The 16,754-nt window shown below is 38.6% G+C and overlaps 1 protein-coding gene across 6 annotated transcripts in view; it reads right to left on the bottom strand.

Annotated features, from left to right (window-relative positions):
- Positions 1-16,754, bottom strand: part of ATG5 (autophagy related 5) — an 81,772-nt gene that overhangs the window by 11,973 nt on the left and 53,045 nt on the right. For 5 of the 6 annotated variants that reach the window (XM_080389859.1, XM_080389863.1, XM_080389860.1 and 2 more), the window contains one exon: positions 14,347-14,464. In XM_080389859.1, coding sequence (XP_080245985.1) covers positions 14,347-14,464 — 118 coding nt within the window. Of the gene's footprint in view, positions 1-1,857; positions 11,352-14,346; positions 14,465-16,754 lie in introns of those variants that run through there. The other variant, XM_080389862.1, reaches the window with a different exon arrangement.

Here is a 16,754-nt window from a genome sequence, read left to right as displayed (position 1 = left end):
ATCATCATAATGTTGCTGGAAGTAAACAACTTCGCAAGCAAACTATACATGAAAACAGAGATGAGCTATTCAATTAACTCCAAAGTATGGACAGTTTTGTTCCATGTCTGACAAATTTTTCAACCTCTGCTAAGCTGATTAGTAAAAACTCTGCTAATTGAATCCATTGATGTGAAAAACCACAGGCTCAAGTCTGTACTGCATACATCAAGCTGAAGGATTTCTGCTTCAGCCGTAGCGGTAATAGTCAGTGGGGTCAGGTCAAAGAAGGTTAAAGCGAGTCAGGATATAGCCAAAGGAATACATCAAACACTGATTTTAAAAGGGCAATTAATCTTAGACAGAAATGCTTCCTGGGGAACGAGATCTCAATCTTAAGAGCACACTACATGATGTAGCAGTAAAAATGTACATATACAAGCTTAGGGAGCTTTCATCCTGTGATCACAAACAGAAGGGGAGTGCTGTTTATCAGAGAAATACAAACCCTTGCTAAAATACTTACATTAGCTCTTCCGGGCCCCTACTCATTGAAAAATAAATTCTTTAATGAGCAGGCAATAGAGTTTACATGCATGAAATCTCTTTTTCTGTACATGTACTGTAAGTTCTTTTGAACAACTAGTAGATCAAAGTATTCAGAGATCTTTTAGCACAGTAAAATTTAAAAATTTAGTCTTGAAAAATTAATGAAAGAGGGGAAAAAGAAGTAATGGTATACCTGAAGGGCTCTTTACACTGAGCAGTAACTTAAAATATAAAGAACTCTCCATCCCCGCGAAACAGCTACCTGTTCAGAGTCAAGGTTGGAAGTGAATTTTCATCAAAAGTTCAACTTAATTTTTCCATTCCAAAATATCAGGAGTTAGCTTCAAAGATGATAATCTTAAGTTGCTAGTCAGACTCTAAAAATAAAGATTATATGATAATTTTTTTTTTTAGAGTTCAGAAAGTATTTTTTCACTTTACAGCAGAACAGTAGATCTGTAAGATTTGCAACACATACATATGGCATTTGCAAACAGAATTTGCTAAGTTAGTATCATTAATTAGTTAGCAGCATTACTAGAAATCGTCAGCTATGTGGCCAAAACACTGCTGGTACATAGCTCTGAAATGACTTACAGCTAATTTTACTGCATTAGTTTGCAATTTTAAAGACAGCTGGCTTTGTAGCCACCCTTCCCTCTGAGGATACCGATCCCTAACATTACAAGTGGCAGAATGGCATCTATTTGTGTATCTGGTCCATACATCTGCCTTCTTTGCTTAAATTGCCAGCGAGTAAGAGTTTGCATTAAGATCCTGGAATTAGTGAAGTTACCCAAAGTGTAGACACCCACTGCATTTTGCCATTTTAAGTGTGGTGATGATATATCAGGAAAAAGGGCAAAGAGCACAAGAGATTCAAATCTTCAATGATTACAGCACCAATGTGCGCATGCCAAGCCACTGCATAAGACTTTGGCTTCAACATAAGGAAAAGTTTAATCACTATTTTCTTACACATATTCTCAAAATTACTACAGATGCCAAATAAGATGGAAAGTACAATTAATCCTCTGAATGCGAAGTTATCAAAATCTCTGATTGAAAGTTAGGTATTCAAGAAGACAACTACTACTAACCTGTGCTTCTAAATCCTTAGAGTAGGACACAGTAAGTAACATTTATTAGTGGATTTCTGTGCTTTACATTATTGGTAAAGCTGCTACTTTTCTCCTAATTATTTTGTGTAGGTCCTTTAGTTGTGCAGGTTTCCCTTTTAGCCCTGTAAAATGTTTATCTCCTGGGAAAATCAGGTTATACCTATATGCATCAAGGCAGAATAAAACAAAACTGCAAAAGAGAAGCAAGGAAGACTGGAATGATTTTATTCAGTTCCCTCTCCTGATACAGTACATATACCTAATTTAAAGGTATAGATGTAGCACACAAAATGGACCAGGACCCACTCTTAGGACCTCAGGGCAAGTGTCAGAGAACAGCTCACACCTACTCAGTTAAATTATGTCCCCCTCCATATTGCTCACTGAGAACAGTCCCCAGACTGTTAATCCATGAACGCTGCCCAAATTTTCTGGGAGAGTATTAATTAGCCCAGACCAAAATTATGCCAGAGAACTGGTAACAGTCCTACTGCACAAACAACACATGTTCTAGCCCTCTTTTGTTTACTAGTATAAATAAAGACAATGACACCACAGTGTCTAAATCTAGTTGTGCATGGCAGTGGCAGTGTCCTGGTTCAGAACTTCACACTGGGAATCTTCACAGATGTTTCTCCTGTCTTCTGAAAGCTTTGGTAGATCCACTAAAGTCTCCAGTTACAGCACTAAAGGCAGCAGTGATTATACAGCATATGAACATTAACAGAATGACGACCTCTACTGAAAAAAAACAACATTGAAACATTCTCACATTTTCTATGAAACTAACTATAAAAAATATCCTGTAAGTCTATATACTTTGTGTACTTGAGCTGTTGCTGACATGCTTGTTTTTGTGAGCAAGGATATATGAGAAACTAGAAGAAAGGTTTGTTTTGGTTTTTTTCTGTGAAGTTTTTGCTGGCTCAGTCATACCGAGTAACCTCTGTGATCTCCTTGGGGTGAGATAGACTGATTTAGATCAGGATTCAAAAAATCCAGTTCTTAACTCTGCTACTGACCTCAGTGTGACCGGGCGCAAGCCACATCACCCCTCTGCGTCTCTAATTTCTCCTTCCTTTTTGTCTCTCTTCACTCATCTATTGTCTAAGTGATAAATTCTGTAGGAACACACTGCAATGGCCATACAGTGCATAAAGAACCTGAGGTCTCCTCCTAAAACACAAAAAGATATTCTTTTTAAAACTGAAAACTCACCACACCCAAAACATTTTATCAAGATGCTTTGATTCCAACAGTCTTTCTAAAACTCATATGCATGGCTGAATATTGACAGAAAACCTGCCCAATTTCTAGGAATTTTCCACAATGTTTTCTTCACTGTCTAGATTTTTAGATCCAGAGCATTCTATCAGGGATTTCAGTGTAGGACACTGATGCTCCCAAGAAGCACAGCTCTACTGCAGCCCATGAAGCAGACTGCTCCAGAATGAAAAATCCCACCTCTCTTCTGCAGAGAATTTTCGAAGTGCCGACTTGTGATTCCCAAACAGAATAAGCTAAATTTTGAAAGAGTTATTTTGCTCTGTGGAAGATTTTACTTTCTCCATTTCATACTACTACTAGTTAATAACAGACTTAAACTTTGTTGTGCTTGAATAAAGTCATTGGCCTTCTGACAAATTTAAAGAGAATAGTTTGGAGTCTGATACTAATAAAACTTATTGGGTGGTCGACAGAACAAATTTAGCTGAAGCTGAACAAATTTCCAAAGGCTTGTCCGAGAAACAGGATTATTTCCCCACTTGCTGTACCTCTTCCTACATTCTGTCTTTCAAATGTGCAGGCATGTGCATGCCCAAAACCCACTTCCAAGTCTCAAAGAAAAAGCACGTTACTCTTGTGATACTAGGAAAGTTGCTGGATAGAAGAGGAACGATAGAATAGAATACTTCAGTTGGAAGGGACCTACAATGATCATCTAGTCTAACTGCCTGGCCAAAAGTTAGTGTGTTCTCAATGGCATTGTCCAAATGCCTCAAACACTGACAAGCCTGGGACATGGACCACCCCTCTAGGAAGCCTGCTCCAGTGCTTGACCACCTCCTCAGTGAAGAAATGCTTCCTAACGCCCAGTCTAAACCCCCTTTGGTGCAGCTTTGAACCATTCCCCTGTGTCCTAGCACTGGATCCCAGGGAGAAGAGCTCAGCACCTCCCTCTCCACTTCTCCTCAGGAAGCTGTAGAGAGCACTGAGGTCACCCCTCAGCCTCCTTTTCTCCAAACTAGACAGTCTTCAGCTGCTCCTCATAGGACATGCCTTCCAGCTTTGTTGCCCTCCACTGGATGCACTCAAGGACCTTCACATCCTTCTTAAATTGCGGGGCCCAGAACTCCACACAGTACTCAAGGTGAGGCCGCACCAGCGCTGAATACGGTGGGCTAACGGCCTCTTTTGACTGGCTGGTTATACTGGGTTTGATGCACCCCAGGACGGGGTTTGCTCTTGGCTGCCAGGGCAATCGCTGCCTCACATCGAGCCCACTGCCAACCAGCACCCAGATCCCTTTCTGCAGGGCTGCTCTCCAGTCACTCCTCTCCAATTCACAATTGGGCCCAGCATTACTCTGTCCTAGATGCAGAGTCCAACATCTGGATTTCTGAAATTTCATCCCATCTGCCACCAGGAAAGGGGCAGAGGACTCACAAGCTACCAATTGGATAATCCTTGTATAGTTGATTGAGGTAAAGTTGCAGAAATCCTTAAAACTAAGTCATGCTTGCTGTTTCCTGAGAAATTCTATGCAGAAAGATAACAACTAGCCCCAGATTCCCACCATGTTTTTTCTCTTCTTTTGACAGCAGCAAGCAAGCCAGAACATTCTGCATACACAGAAGCCCCCTCTGATTACGCAAAGAGCTTGTTAGCCATTTCCATTTCTAAACAAGCCATATAAACAGCACAGCTGCCACACTTAACGCTCAGATTATTTGTACCTGTCTCTGTAGTCATGCCAAATTAATTCTATATTAATTAATTCTGTGGCCATGACAATTCTATAATCTGAAGCCAACCTTTGGACTTCCACCCCTTTTGATCAAGAAGAATTACTAAATCAAAAGGCATGCAATTTTCACACAGAAAAAAAATAATCTTTTCATTTCAATTTAAAAAAAACCCAACTGTGGCAGGTAGGGGTATGAAAGGCAGATGTAGAATGATAATCCAAGCAGATGGTTGGGTTAGAAAAGGTAACAGGCACAAATAATGACTCACACCAGAAAGGAGATGTACATGATGACCTCCTCCCAACATGGAGAGCACCACTGAGTCAAGGACACCGGGAGAGTGGAACAGCTTAAGCACTGGTCTGAAGTTCAGCTCTGCTGTGCAAGATGATTCTCATAACGGAGGAGACAGTGGACTAAAATTCGTATCACTGGTGAGCTTTTAATCATCTATTTAGTATGCCCGCACACTACAAGACCTCTAACTCTTCACAATACTGTCATATCCATGTGGCATGGAAGTGTGGCTAATAATCTGCCTAAAACTGACCAGGGCTGGCTATATTTCTAAATTTAGGTGGCCTGGAGAAGTATTTCAGCACCGTACCTCCACAGCACTGAAAAGCACAGAGAAGCCTGCAGAGAGCACAAGCTGTCAGACTTACTAGTGAAACACGGGGAGCAAAAGCTCCCCAAGTTTGCTCACCAGTGGAGCAGCAAGGACGGGGACGGTTCTGTGCAGCTCCCACGGCAAACCCCAGGTCCAGCTGCTTCTAACCTCAGACAGAGCAAGCTCAGTTAAATTTCATGTCAATTTAAAGACATCCACACTGCTTACTTTTACCTCCTTCTACTGCACAATTTGTCACTTGCATCAGGAGCCTACATGGCAAATCTAGACTTAGATTCAATTTTCTATTTGACTAATTTACTGGAAGTCAATGCTTAGAAAACTGAGGGAGAACAAAAACAATTAATATGTTGTCTCTCATACAATATGCATTAAAAAAAGCTGAGAGTTAATTGAAAACAGTTGATCCCTAATTTTACAAAATCATTCAGTACAGCAAGTCTTAAGAGAAAAATCCTGGAAGTCTTTTTGATCCTTGTTTTATTTCTGAAAGAACTAATGACACTGCTGTAGAAAGAGGTCAGTTCACACAGCTTTTCTGAATGAACAACAATGCTGTGAAAACTGGGATTGATTGATAGCCTACTGTTTGCGTCATTATGTCCAAATGCTTACCATTTGAGTCTTCAAGGAAGCATGAGACAAAAATCAAAACAAGTTTTATGAAGACTTCAACAACACTGGCAAATTAAAATTGTATCCAGAATTGTTTAGACATGATAGCAGCGGAAGAAAACTGTTTCCTTCTGTATTATACAATTTTTATCTCTGCATTATGCACAATGTCTTAAATTTCTGGTGTGGAAGAGGAAAGAAGTTCTTCCCTCCCCCAGAAGAACTCTGTTTTCTATCATTTTAACCCTTTGCCTCTTCAAAGCATTCTGCTGAACTCAATACTGTTTCCTCTTGCAGTTGTTGCTCTGTAGTTACATAAGATCATACTGCGTTCATCCCCTTCTCCTAATAAGATGAGTCACCATTTCTAAATGAACTGTTTACAGTATTAGGATGTTATTTTACAGGAACCTCATAAAAGTCTACTAAACTAATTTTATTTTTTTTAATTGCTGTGAATTATACACATTTTTTTCCCCTTAAATTTGATGAATTCTGAGATGCAGAGTTTACATGTCACTATATTCTGGAAACAAAGGCCCCTTAATTGGCAACAGGAACACCTACCATCAGATGCAAAAAACTGGGAAAATGCAGAGTGAAGTCTCTAGCAGAAACAGATTGATAACAATTTTATTTATCTTTTAAACTACATTTTGCTGTAAGCAGGCAGCCTAATCTGCCTAATCTCAGTAAGACAAGTTATTAGACATTAGGGAAAAATAGCCACGGTGCTATCTCTCAAGCATAGATCATTAATTTTGTTATTCAGCAGTTTTGGGAAGTAATACGTTCTACCATATCAGTTATGTGACCTTATGCTGTATTTGCAAGCAACAACAGGGTCTTAACACCTTCTCTTCCTTACCTGCATAGAAAGTGTAACTACACAGTCTAAGAGACCACAGGCTTCATCTAAGACTGTTCCTCCATAATACACTAAATCTTCTCACAAATAGTAATAACTCCCAATTTTTTTTTTTAAAGACTATCTAGTTTTCTGGAGCTGAAATTCCACTGACGATTCCACTTTACCACACAAGAAATATCCAATTAAAGGATCAGCTTTTGTCTGTGCAAGTGGCATCCACAAGCATAGGAAAAAAGAACAGACGAGTTTAAAAGCTGTAGCATGAATAATCAGAATAATCTGATTCTAACCCTGGAGTCCTCGTGAATGGGTGTTTCATATTAAAACACAAGACAACATCTGTCATGAGCTTAGATGCACAGTCCTATGAGAAGTAAAACTAGGACTTGGGACTGTTGGCTGGAGAAGATCTTCAGGAGTGCAAAATGGTGAGAAGAGAGACACTGGATAATTTTACTGCTGACTTCCCTGAGTAAACCAGGACACTAATCATCTTGGAGGACATCTGAAAACCAAGAGATCTAAACTGGGAAATAGAAGAATGTTGATATAGAGACATGGTCCCTAGGTATCTCAGTATTTTAGATTTTCATATCCAATGGTACAAAAAATTGTTGGAAAACTCGAGGAAACTGACATGGAAGTGTAGATAATGGAACACCACAGGGCAAATGGATGGAAAGCAAGAATAAAGAACTAAAGCAGAAGTAACAATGACTAACTACTTCCCTGAAGATGGAGATCTATTTCTATTCAGAAATCAGCTAAGGTTTGAAAAACTACAAAAATAGTTATACAAATTATTGTGAGCTTAGTCAAAGAAGTAGAAAAGCCAACTTTAAAGGATACTCATTTAATACCTGCTTTTGTAACAAAGGACAGCAAGAGTTACGTATGACTAGAACAAAAGTATTGAAGAAAAATGATGCATAAAAAAAGGAAACAGCTACAGAACCATTGACATGAAAGAAAATAAGATGGGTCAACACAAGTTGAAAGAAAGAACTAAAAAAATAAGTGCCACTCTTCCATGATTCTGGGATCAAGGTCAGCAATAATTAAACATTGCCCCAAACCTAAATGACCGGCTTGCCTCTGGTTTAAGTATGAACAACTAGTGAGAAACAAACATAAAACCAAGCGCAAGCATGCCATGCCCTAACAGGATACGATCACAACTGAGAACTAGATTTAATATGCTCAAATTGCAGAACTTGCAAAGTTCTACTTTAAAAGACTGAAAACTAAAATGAAATGGCACATCTTCTAAGTAAGGATTCCCAACAACTGTAGGAGGTCAGGAAGAGTAGTCCATGAATGGCAAACTAAGTATTATCTATACAATCACAGAACTCTCAAGTTGAATTTCAACTGTATGCAGCCTTTAGACAAATTTAAGTAAACAATTATGGAAATAAAGTGAATAAAAGATGTACTAATACACAGCATAAATTTACCCATAGTAAAATTTCAGACTGAGGTGTCTGTCTTTCATTTATGAGCTGCTGTGTAACTGGCAAGTTAAAACTTATTATTGCAATAACCAAAAAACAGAGGAAGTGATTAATGGATTAATTTGTACTTAAGAATATTAATTTTAGTATTTATTAAACATGGCAAGTAGGACTTCACAGCTTCCCAAACTTCATGTCAACACAAGAGGGTCAGAACAAAGAAAAAAATTTAAATACATTAAATGCATCTATATTAAATGCAAGGTGATGCACTTTCTGTGATAAGTGGGTCTTACTATTTCTGTTACCACATAACCACAACCACTGCCTGTGAAGTGGTGAAACAGGCCCCAAGGAAAAAGAAAAACTACTGGGCTAATGAGAAAAATTCTGATTTAACACATTTGCTGCCTAAATACTCATTTAGACAGAAAGTTAGAGGGTTTTCTTAGATCAATTCTAAACTAGTCTTCCCGAAGTACTGTACAGTACTGCAGCAGGAGTACTGTAAAGTGAAAGAAGTGCATCTTCTCTGAAGGCTCTCTCAACACTGTATTATCGTTAAAGAGGTTTGCTACTAATAAAGGTAGCCATTCTCCTTGTTGCTCTAGAAGAACAGGGTATCCTTGACAGTCAAGATAATGAATGTAATTGCCAAAAGTTTTAAGAATTACACTGGCTTCTTAGTGCTTGTTCTAATTCTAAGTATGGCTTTTCTTCACACTTTCTGATCATTACTAGTAATGTTTAAATTGCTTGATATGCTTTTTGACAAATGGGTTCCAAACTGCTATGCTCTCTGTGACAACACTGGCGATCAAGGACAAAAAAAGTCAAGTTAACACTCCTTACAGTCTGAAGAGTTCAAGGATAGACTCCAAGTAGAAGCCACTCTTTCCTTTGGTCTAAATAATGCCCATGACAAAAAGCCTTAACTTTCATCCATCAGTTTTCCTCTGATTAACAGTTTATGGAGATTAAACTATTCAGCAATCCAGAAAGGTGAATACTGTATAGCATTCATTAAGCAGCAAAATATATACATAACTGAATAAAGGACCAGTTTGAGGAAAGACAGGAAAGTATGGGTTGGGATAACAACTGCTCAAGTTTTTATTTTTTAGAGCAATTCAACAAACAATAAAAGCCTTGAATAAATAGTTTCATAAGCTAATAAAACGCAGTATCTAAACAGTTACCCACAGTCTGTAACAGTCCAAAGTAATATTGACATGGTATTTTACGAAGACCATTTTCACTATCAGTATTTTAATGTCACTATTCAACCTGTTCTACTTCTGACAATGTTCTTTACATTGTGTTTTCAACTGAACATACATGTTGATTATGAACTATCTACTTTATACGTAAATACATTTTTTCATTGAAATATTTTTTCTCAGCACAGTTAAGAAAGACTTAATTGTATCCACGTTTCCTAAAGCAAAGGCGTATAGACACTGTGGGTGGTTCTTGAAACCCTTCCCTCCCTCTTCTTGTGGTGGGTCCTTAAGTATCTGGCAGCAGGAGCAGCTCATATATACGACTACAAATGCTGAGCCTGAAAAATCATATATCCTCTGCATTCCCACGGCACACTTATGGATGTCACCATAGACAAGCAATCACCACAATTACCATCAAGCTTCTAGCTGAATGAAAAGTCATTGGAAAAAAACCATAGAGGAAGAAAGAAAGAAAAAAAAAGTTCAACAGATGGAGAAAAACAGAAAGCAAGAGAAGCTCATATTGTGTTGCACTGACGAAGAGATGCAACTAATGTCATGGGTGCATTAATTCACTGTGGGGTTAAAACACAGTCCTGGAAAAATATCTAAATTACTTTTTGAAAACAAGAGCGAAAAAGGTTGAAAACAACTTGCTTCGCTAGTATCTGTTACGTCTTTAAGCATATTTTTGATGAGACACTACTATTCTTTCCTTTGATCAGAAAAATTAGTAGATCTAAACTTTGATAACACTGAATAAAGTCTGAAAATCCAGATGTGGAAAAGAATTTGCCATCATTTTCTACTCTACCTTTCATAATGTATTCTATTTCATTACAACAGTATTTTAATGCCTTGATCAGAATAAATATAAAGTGTAGATTAAGATAAAACATGTAAATTTACCCAAACAAAAATTAGAAGATGGCAAAAAAGGTCCAAAGAGGAAGGATTTTTAATATGAAATTCAAACAGTCTTAACCACGAGCTGTTTTTCCTTCAGAAACTATTTCATCAAGATTTTCCTGTGTAAACAGACTGTAGTATCATTTTACAGATCACATATGAAGTCAAAGGGACATTATGGCCAGAAGTATCCACTTTTTGGAGGGTGGGAGAGAAAAGTAACGAGAGGCCTAGAATTTGACTTCAGAAGGTGCCTTGCACACTCAGAGCTCCAGAGCTCTCATCAATTTCAAGTGCAAACAAGCAAGCTGTTCAGCAGAATGCTCATATAGGTCACTGGATTTTTCTGGTGCTCCCCTCTGGAGGTGATTTACCATTTCCTGGGTGGGTTTGTAGCACTCTGCTTGCCTAGTATCACATACGAATGCACTCCCTAGGGGAGAAAGAACTGAATTCAATTCCCAAAGGCAATATTCAGCTGCTTAAATTATAATACTTCCTGAAGTACATTCATTCCCCATCCACTGTTTCAATAATCAGGACAATGATCTTTTCACTACACAGCCCTGACACTAAAATATGCCTAGTCTGTGCAGGAAGACAAAAGTCTCCCAGAAGGTAAAGGCAGAGGAGCGGTAGAGAATGATTATAAGCTGTATAATGATCGATGTGTATGGAAATTAAGATTGTACAGGCAGTCTACAAATCTGACACCTCCCAAATTTTAAGTATTCAACTTCAAATGGAAACAACTACTTTACAAGAAAAACTTTTATACATAGTTTTGCAAGTTTCCAAAAAATGCTTTCAAATTAAGTTCTCATATGTCTATAAAATTAATAGAAACACTCAGCTCTACAGTCTGCTCTGCATTTTGATCTGATGGAGCATCTATTGACACAGGAAACTTGTTAAACTCAAAGTGAACCAGCATCAGAGAGAAAATTAGTTGACCGAGTAGCTTTCACGGATACTTCAGCAGCACAGATGTGCTGAGGTTCTGTAGTCTGGAGTCTTGCTCCACTTGCTGGAAAAGGAAAAAAATATGCCCTCAATATGGCTGCTAACATTTCTATAGGGAAAACTCAGAAGTGAGTTAGAGTTTTGGGGTTTTCTTAGTAGCTCAAAGCTGTATTAGAGAATGAACACTTAATATGGTGAACATTACATCTGAGTAGTGAATGAGATAAGTGGACTAACCCAAGCAAGAGAATAATCAAAGTTCACTTATTGGCTAAATTGAATCATCAGTAAACAGAGTATGGGGAATTGAGGCAGTCAGGCCTAAACCAGTGCTGCCCTTCACACCTCTTAAGTGCACTGACCTTACCTATGCATGCTCCTCAGCAGTAAGAATCGTTGCTGTTACGGGCATCCATCTTTTCAGGTCATTTTCCGTAAGTCTGATCCTTTCTCTGTCATCCTCCATTTTGTCCTAGTTCTGCTTCTTCCTGATCTTTTTCCTAGGTCTTTTTTTCTTTCCATGTTGCCATGCTTAATTTTCTACGTTGTATTCCTGTCTGGTGTGCAGTCCACTTGTACAGCAAGCCCTGAACAAGTTTTTCCTAGTCCCTTATCTGACCCAGCTCCACGTGACCACCTGCATCATCTTGTTCTGACAGTGCAAACCACCCTTCTTTTCAACTTCTGATTCAATTTGTTTCTCCAAAAGGGGCTCCAGACCATCTGTACCACCTCGCCAGCAGGACTTCCACTCCCATTTCTCTCAACGGATGCCTTGCACAATCTCCGTGCCTGAATCACATGCAATATGCTTCTTTTTCTCCCTCATCCTTTTATCATCTCCTATCCCACTTACTCTCTCCAGGTGTTCACAGTTATTATGTCAGGTTTTGGCTTTTGCCCCAATCCCTTTCATCCTGCCATATTGTTTATAGTTGCTCTCCCCATCACATTTAATGACTTCCAGATCTGTCATTTTCCTCCAAATTACTTGTTCAGTCTGTCCCGTCCCCCCCCCGCCCCCCACATCTCCTCAAGAGTTCACATTATTTTCTGCATTTAGCTCAGACAGCTTTCCTTGTGTTACCCACCAGAAGAGGAGGAGAACACTCAGAACAACTAAACAATGTAACAATGCAAAGCTGCATTACAGGAGAAATTCTGCTGAATCCTAGATAGCTCACACCCATATGAAGGACTTAATTTATTAACCTCTAAGTTTGCAAGTTGCTCAGTAGAATGCTAAGGATCAAAGTTAAGTCAAATTTAAGCAGATTTATAGAGGAACAGACAAGTATATTCCAATACAAGGAAACCCTTCTGCCAGATTTCAAATAGCTCCTAAATGTAAGGATAGTACCTGGCTCAGTTTCTTTTCTTCCAAGTAATCACTGTTTTTTGCCCCCATTGGGAATAGGGTTTTTTTTAGCCTTTAACAAAAATGAAGCAAGCAATTAGCATAGCACGTTTCTATTCTGCTATTAATGGTTGGCACATTTGTCCACATCTGAAAAGAAGGCCTACTAATGGGAACAATCTAGTCACTGGTACTCAGTTACATTCACGCTTTTAATAAAGGCAGTAATGTAACTTTATCTAGCACATTACCCATTTGCAGCTTTAGCAAATCAACATAAAAATTACCATCCATTATATCATGGAGTAACTTTTGCATAAATGCTTTTTGAGTTTCTTTCATTTAATTTGTGCTCTTGACTGTCTTCCTAGTTAAAATGCACCATCCTTTTTAAAAAAAAATTCACTTTGCACCTTTTCACCAGTGTCTGTAGGATCCCCACACTTAAGTACTTAAAGATGGTTAAACTTGGTTGTACCAGCATTCAAGTAGCTATTAGTATCTTGCTTTATCTTTTGGACTGTTAGTTGAAAACATTACCTAAAATTATGCTCGGAAACTTATAACAGTTTTAGGAAAAATAGACACAAGGCTAGCAACATTCCAGGGTTTTTTTACCTTCTTTATATTTTTTGAAATTGTTTCCACATGTTAACAAGTATTAAAACAGGGGTAAAAAAATGTGTCAGTGTTTCAGTCTATTTCTAAGATCACCATACTTAAAAGAAATCCATGACAAGTGTTCAAATTTAATTTACACAACTTGTGTACAACACCTTATAGATTTTCACACTGATTTGAAATTTAGTGCTTTACTGTCAAAAGGTGCTGATACTACACTAGTATATTCTGTGCCAAGATCTTCCCTAGAATATCAGACATTTCTCAAAACAAATTGCAATTTATTGACTGAAAAAAATTACCTATTTACAAGTAATGGTGTGACAACAGTAAAAACAAGATGAAAAACATTTCATGTTAAATAATTTTCATCTTAATTTGCAGAGTACATTACTTTTCCATTTATCCCACCTAAAAAGTAGATCAGAGCTCAATAGTTATAATCTTTGAGGCTAAAATAACATTCAGAAATGCTTATTTTTCTGAATAAGTGCTGATCAACAAACACTAGTGTATGAAATGATATAATGCTACATGAACTGATTGGTATCTTGCCACACAATGGTACTTAGTAACCCGACAAACTCTTACATACTTACAATAATCTCTTTCTTTTCTGGTACATTTTTAAAGGCTGAGTTTCAACAGGGAAAAAAGTATTCTAAAAACATACTAAATTTTTATGTTTTTACACATGCAAAAAGTTTATGCTTCCATTGATGCTACTTTAAGATTATTTTTTAAAAATGCAGAAAATAACATGTGACTTTTTATTAAAAACAGCATGATGGCAAAGGAGTACATGAATTTTAAAGCAAAACTTCCAGACATTAATTTTTCAGGAGTGCCTAAGGACTCAATCTTACGCTCTCCAAACACTGTAGGTGATGTATAATGGGCACACTAAAGGGCCAGGAAGGAGTGAAATCTGGTACTCTGGTACTGAGACAGAATTCTCCAAAATCCCTTCCAAAGTTCTCCTCCAAAATGCCCATATTAAAAAAAAAAAAAAATCAAACCAACCAAGCAATAAATCAACAGAAAAAATTATCTTATTGTACAGAAATTATTTCTACAGTACCTTCAGGGGTGATAGCACTAGGACACACATCTTTTAGTAGATCTCCCAAAGTATGCAACTCTCCTCCTGAAGCAATTGGTCGAAATAGCTTCTGTATAAAAGGTCTCTCTGTTGTTGCCTGTTTTAATAACAAAATTAGCAAAAACAACAATTTAAGAACCATGCAAATGTGTAGTATTACCATTTGAGACACACAGAAGATAGGACAGAACAAGAGTTTGCAGTACCGCAACTGCAAATGCAGTATGTCTGGCATTTCCATTCCCACCCCCACCCCTTGCATTCCATTCATATCATGAAATGCAGGGAAGTTCTTGTTTGTTAACAACTGAAAGTTGACACTCCAGAAAACTGTGAAGATAGTTTATAAACAGTATCATGAATATAAAAGTGTTTAAAAACATATTAAACCCCCCGCTTCTGTTACAGCTTATTTTCTTTTTTCAATTTTTGAATATATTAAAAAACATTTCAATATATTCCTAAATTAAGTAAAACAAGCAGTGAGTGCAAATTTAGGAGCTCAGCGTATGCCTATACTTATTGCTAAGTCAAAGCAATATTGTAACAAATACCCAGTGCTTTAAGCAATAGTCTATCTTCCTCCTTTTTAGAAACATATTAAGTACTTCCAATAGCAAACAAGTACCCTTATAGCTCAAGCCAGGTGAAATTTTTTTTCCAGTAGATTTTATGTTGAGTAAGTCAAACTTTCAGCCACAAAATCCAGAGTATAAAACAATTCAAAAAAGCACTCTGCTTTGACAATTTAGTCTACTGCCTGCTTAAGGAATTACTCAGATATAAGGAACATATATGCCCCACTTTTGCTGCAGATACGCACAGGAATTCAGAATGATTTTAACTGTGTGTCCTTAGATTTTGCACGTGTCATAATTTCTTTTGGAAACAAGAAAAAGCAAATTAACTGGCAGTAACTACTGCCAGTCACTGTCCATAACCTAGTTAAAACTCCCAAGGCTGCAGAAGCAGCAAAGCAGCTTGTGGGATCACAGAGTGGGTTGAGTTAGAAGGGACCTTAAAGATTACCTAGTTTCAAACCCCCTGCCGTGGACAGGGACACCTTCCACTAGACCAGGCTGCTCCAAGCCCCATCCAGCCTGGCCTTGAACATTTCCAGGGATGGGGCATCCACAGCTTCTCTGGGCAGCCTGTTCCAGTGCCTCACCACCCTCATAGCAAAGAATTTCTTCCTTATATCTCATCTAAATCTACTCTCTTTCACTAAAAAGCCATTACCTCTCGTCCTATCCCTACAAGCCCTTGTAAAAAAAAAAAAAATATATATATATATCTCCAGCTTTCTTGTAAGCCCCATTTAGGTACTGGCAGGCTGCTATAAGGTCTTTCTGGAGCCTTCTCTTCTTCAGGCTGAACAACCCCAGCCCTCTCAGCCTCTTCAGCTGAGAGAGGTGCTCCAGCTCTCTGATCATCTTTGTGGCCCTCCTCTGGACTTGCTCCAAAAGGTCCATGTCCTCCTCCTGTTGGGGGCTCCAGAGTTGAACACGGTACCCCAGGTCTCGTGAGAGCAGATGGCCAGAATCACCTCCCTTGACCTGCTGGCCACACTTCTTTTGGCACAGCCCAGGATACGATTGGCTTTCTGGGCTGCAAGCACACACAGCCAGGTCACATTGAGCTTCTTGTCAATCGACACCAATTTTTATTCTCTCCCCCCTTCTAATCTAGTTTAAAGCCATCTCAATGAGCCCTGCTAACTCCTGACCTAGGATCCTCTTCCCCCTTTGAGACAGGTGAGGCCCATCTGTTGCAGTAGGCCTGGTGCCATGTAAACCGACCCATGATCAAAACCCCCCAAATTTAGCTAGTTTAGCTTCCCACTGACTTCATCTCTGAGCACGGACCCAGAGCTGCTGCTGAGGATGTGACACTGGCTAGGTGTTTCTCATTGAAATATGTTACCTTAATTTCTTCAGAAGAGTTTCACATTAATTTTTGTTTGCTGCACAGATAGTTTAGAAACATGTGTTTTCCTCCTGAGATAAATGTATAATGACATCTATCCAAAGAATGCATAAGTAGTCACACTTCAGAGAAACTGACGCACAATCCATTCTCTTCCTAGCCTGCACTTGTGCTTGGGATTGCCCTAACCCACATGCAGGACCTTGTACTTGGCTTTGCTAAACTTCATGAAGTTTGCATGGCCCCACCTCTCAAGGTCCCTCCGGATGGCATCCCTTCCCTCTAGCATGTCAACTGCACCACACAGCTTGGTGTCATCAGCAAACTTGCTGAGGGTGCTCAATCCCAGTGCCCATGTCGCTAACAAATATGTTAAACAGCACTGCTCCCAACACTGAACCCTGAGGAATGCTACTCATTACTGGTATCCACTTGGACATCAACAGACCTCAACTCTTTCA

This window comes from Falco punctatus, assembly GCF_963210335.1.
Source record: "Falco punctatus genome assembly, chromosome: 5".
Lineage (NCBI taxonomy): Eukaryota > Metazoa > Chordata > Aves > Falconiformes > Falconidae > Falco > Falco punctatus.
Note: the sequence above shows the minus strand (reverse complement) of the source record. Positions and strands in the feature narration are given on the sequence as shown.